General features: G+C 38.9%; 1 protein-coding gene across 1 annotated transcript; it reads right to left on the bottom strand.

The window, feature by feature from the left end:
* Positions 1–3002: 3002 nt before the first annotated feature.
* On the bottom strand, positions 3003–3965 carry LOC311179319 (olfactory receptor 5A1-like; the record flags this gene model as incomplete). The annotated part of the gene is made up of 1 exon (XM_084246524.1): positions 3003–3965. One exon carries the CDS (start codon positions 3963–3965, stop codon positions 3003–3005), a length of 963 nt encoding a protein of 320 aa, XP_084102650.1.
* Between the last annotated feature and the right edge of the window lie 258 nt (positions 3966–4223).

Below are 4223 nucleotides of genomic sequence, written 5' to 3'. Positions count from 1 at the left end.
AATGGTGCTGGGAAAACTGGGTCGCTACATGCAAAAGAATGAAGCTTGACCACTACCTCACACCATACACAAAAATCAACTCAAAATGGATTAAAGAACTAGACATAAGACCTGAAACCATAAAATATATAGAAGGAACTAGGGGTGAAACACTACGTGATTTGCACATCAAAGACATCTTTACAGACACATCACCCAAAGCAATGATAGTGAAGGCAAAGATAAACAGCTGGGACTACATCAAATTAAAGAGCTTCTGCACAGCAAAAGAGACAATAACAAAAACAAAGAGAAACCCCACCAACTGGGAGAACATTTTTGCACCCAACACTAATGATAAAGGACTGATCACAAAAATCTGCAAAGAGCTGATGAGACTCAACAACAACAAAGAAAATAATCCAGTCCAAAAATGGGCAGAAGAGCTAAAAAGAAACTTCTCTGAAGAGGAAATGCAAATGGCCAACAGGCATATGAAAAAATGTTCAACATCACTTGTAATCAGGGAAATGCAAATCAAAACTACCATGAGATACCATCTCACACCAGTGAGAATGGCACATATTAAAAAAAGTAGCAACAACAAATGTTGGCGAGGGTGTGGAGAGAAAGGAACTCTTCTGCACTGTTGGTGGGAGTTCAAACTGGTCTAGCCACTATGGAGAGCTGTGTGGAGATTTCTGGACCTACTAAACATAGAGCTTCCATATGATCCAGCAATTCCACTCCTAGGTATTTACCCAAAGGACACAGATACATCAATTCCAAAGAACACCTGCACCCCTATATTTATAGCAGCACTGTTTACAATAGCTAAGCTTTGGAAACAGCCCAAATGCCCAAAAATAGATGACTGGATCAAGAAGATGTGGTACATATACACCATGGAATATTACTCAGCATTCAAAAAAGATAAACACATGCAATTTGCAGCAACATGGATGGCGCTGGAAGGGATCATGCTCAGCGAAATAAGCCAAAAAGAAAAAGAAAAATACCAGATGGTCTCACTCATAGCTGGAATCTAGAAAACTTAAATAAGGGACCAGGAAAATGAATAACTATAAGAAAGTGAAAATCAAAATCAACAAAAAACTATGATACAGAGACACTTTTGAGGGGGTGGGGGGCGGGAGGGGAGGGATTGGGATCTGAATGGAGGGGTTGCAATTGTATGGGGAATATAAAAATAAAATTTAAAAAAAAATTAAATCTTGAAATTCGAGAGCATGAGGCAAATACATTAATTTTATAGAACACCAGTCATAAACCCTAAATCCTTTTTGTACATTTTTGTAATTTCTTTTTTTAAAATAAATATGTTTATATTCCCCATACAATTGCAACCCCCCTTATTTTGACCCCAATCCCTCCCCTCCCCGCCCCGCACCACCCATAGAGTGTCTCTGGTTCATAGTTGTTTATTGATTTTGATTTTCACTTTCTTACAGTTATTCATTTTCCTGGTCCCTTATTTAAGTTTTCTAGATTCCTGCTATGAGTGAGACCATCCGGTATTTTTCTTTTTCTTTCTGGCTTATTTCGCTGAGCATGATCCCTTACATTTTTGTAATTTCTCTTGGTTGTCTCTGAGTCTCATGGGACTCCCTAGTCTGATGACTCTCTGACCCCTGGTAAAACTGAAGGCCCTGAATCCTCTGGGGACTCACATCTCTGGGGTTGGGACACACTTCCAGAGACAATACATGGCAGCCATCATTTCTGAGCTCTTGTTAGGTTTTTGGGAAGCTTCCATGGAACATGTTCCTGCTGTTATGGGCCCAGAATATGATGAGTGACTTCTTTCTAGCCTCAGGGAATTTCCCTGCCTATTTTTTTTCAATTACCTCACAAGGAGAGACAAGGAATAACATGGAGTAAAGAGTTATTTCAGAGAAATTCATGACCAGTCTTTTTACCTCTCATCTCCCTTTCTCCAAATACTCCTTCTCCTCCATTTCTTCTTTTTCCTCCTCCTCATCCTCTCCCTCTCTCTCTCTCTCTCTCTCTCTCACACACACACACACACTCTCATAATACACTTGCACACATACTCATGTTCACTCACTTTGCTGTTTCTGTTGGTATTAAAATTATAAATTGGATTTTTAAAATATTTGTTCATATGTTTATCCATACATCATTTTAATGATTTATAATAATTCTTATTAAAATATAAATAAAGAAATACAGAAAAGCAGTGACATAAACAGTCTGTGTGGTTGACTCTGTTCTTGCCAGTTCTCTACATCTGATACCTACACCTCTCTTCTCAAAACATAAGGTTTATCACATGGGTCTAATACTGAAAACAGCTTTTAATCTGGCTACAATGTCTTTAACACCATCACAATCACATCACTTACATTGGCACTAATATAATAATTTAGGCAATCAAGGAAATGGTCTTCATTTCTTCTCTCTACTTAATTATTGAGATTTACAAAATAACATAGTCTTATCCTATGTTCTGTATTGAAGTTCAAAAATCCAGCCCCATACCTCCCTTTCCAGGATTATTTGTAATGAGTTCATTTTCTCAATTTTTAATTTTCATTATTTAACTTACACATTCTTTTACTTCACAAAAGAGTATAAATAAATGACAGCTAAGTAAAAGAAATTTAAAGGAGAAAGAACAGTTTTTGCGCCTTCCCAGGTTCTTCTTGTTCCTCTTCATGCAAAATCTATCAGAACCTCTGTTCTCAAGCACAAGGTCTATCTACATGGGTCTAATCACAGAAACAGGCTTTCAAGCTGCCCACCATGTTGGAACTGCTGCTCAGATAGATCCCTTCATGGAGACCACTAAGGATAAGAACCAGGAATCAAGAAAACAGATTCTCACCTTTCCTGGATAGATATTCTTATGAACAACAAAAGGACACTACATATTCTGACCACTGTCTTCATTAGGACTAGAAATCTGTGGCCACAAATTGTTTTTATTTTGCTTTATTATATTTTACTTTCTTTTTCAGGTAACATACCAAGTATCATTCTTACTTAGGTAAATGTGTTGTCCTCTTCATCACTCTCCTGAGGGCCTCTTTGATCTCCTTGTTCCTCAGACTATAGATAACAGGGTTTAACATGGGGATAACGATAACATAGAACACGGACAGAAACTTGTTCTGTTTTGTGGAGTGGCTGGAACTAGGATGCATGTACACAGAGAGGGCTGTGCCATAGAAGAGAGTCACAACCACCAGGTGGGAGGCACAGGTGTTGAAGGCCTTTGCACTACCTTTGATGGACGATATTTTCAATATTGAAGTTGCAATGAATCCATAGGATAGCAGAATAAGAAGTAAGGACCCAAACCCAACAAAAATAGCTACCAGAAAAAGACTCATTTGACTGATATAAGGATTAGAACAAGACAGAGTAGTAATTTCAGTTATGTTACAGAAGAAATGTTGGATGACATTTGGCCCACAATAGTACATCTCAAAGCCAGAGACTATTTCAACTAAAGCACAAATGAAACCACACCCAATGGCACCAGCAACCATCTTCCAACAGAGCCCAGGGGCCATGATGGATGAGTACTGGAGAGGGTTGCCAATGGCCACGTATCTGTCATAGGCCATGGCGGCCAAGAGGCAACACTCAGTCTGAGCCATCCAGGAAGCTACAAAACACTGGGTGGCACAAGCAACGAAAGAAATCATCTTTTTATCTTTGAAGAGGTCTGCAACCATCCTTGGGCTGATGGAAGAAGTGTAGCAGATGTCTATAAATGACAGGACGCTGAGGAAAAAGTACATTGGTGTGTGCAGGTGGGAGTCCATCCTGATTAGGATGATGAGACCCAGGTTCCAGAATAATGTCACAAGGTAGATCAGCAGGAAGACTGGAAAGAGACTAAGCTGCAGCTCTTTCTCTTCTGAGATTCCCATGAAAACAAACATTGTCACAGAGGTGAGGTTTCCATCCCCTCCCATGGACCTGCTTGGCACCATCTGCTGAGAAAAGGTGAAAGATGAAATGGTTTCATTCTCAAAAAACAGAAAATAGTACTCTTCATTTTCTCTTTCATACAGATAAACATTATTCATTGGCACTGAATTAATCTTGCTTCCTTGTATAGTGATTAGCCTTACCTGAAAATTTATCTTGGAAAGTACTCTCTCACTATGGGACAAGACACAGTGCTTACGCATCATCGAACTTTATCCATTTAAATATCAGGATTTCCTTTTACAATTACATGGCAAACG

This window comes from Talpa europaea (assembly GCF_964194135.1).
Source record: "Talpa europaea genome assembly, chromosome: 1".
Classification (NCBI taxonomy): Eukaryota; Metazoa; Chordata; class Mammalia; order Eulipotyphla; family Talpidae; genus Talpa; species Talpa europaea.
This window is presented reverse-complemented; position numbering and strand designations above follow the sequence as displayed.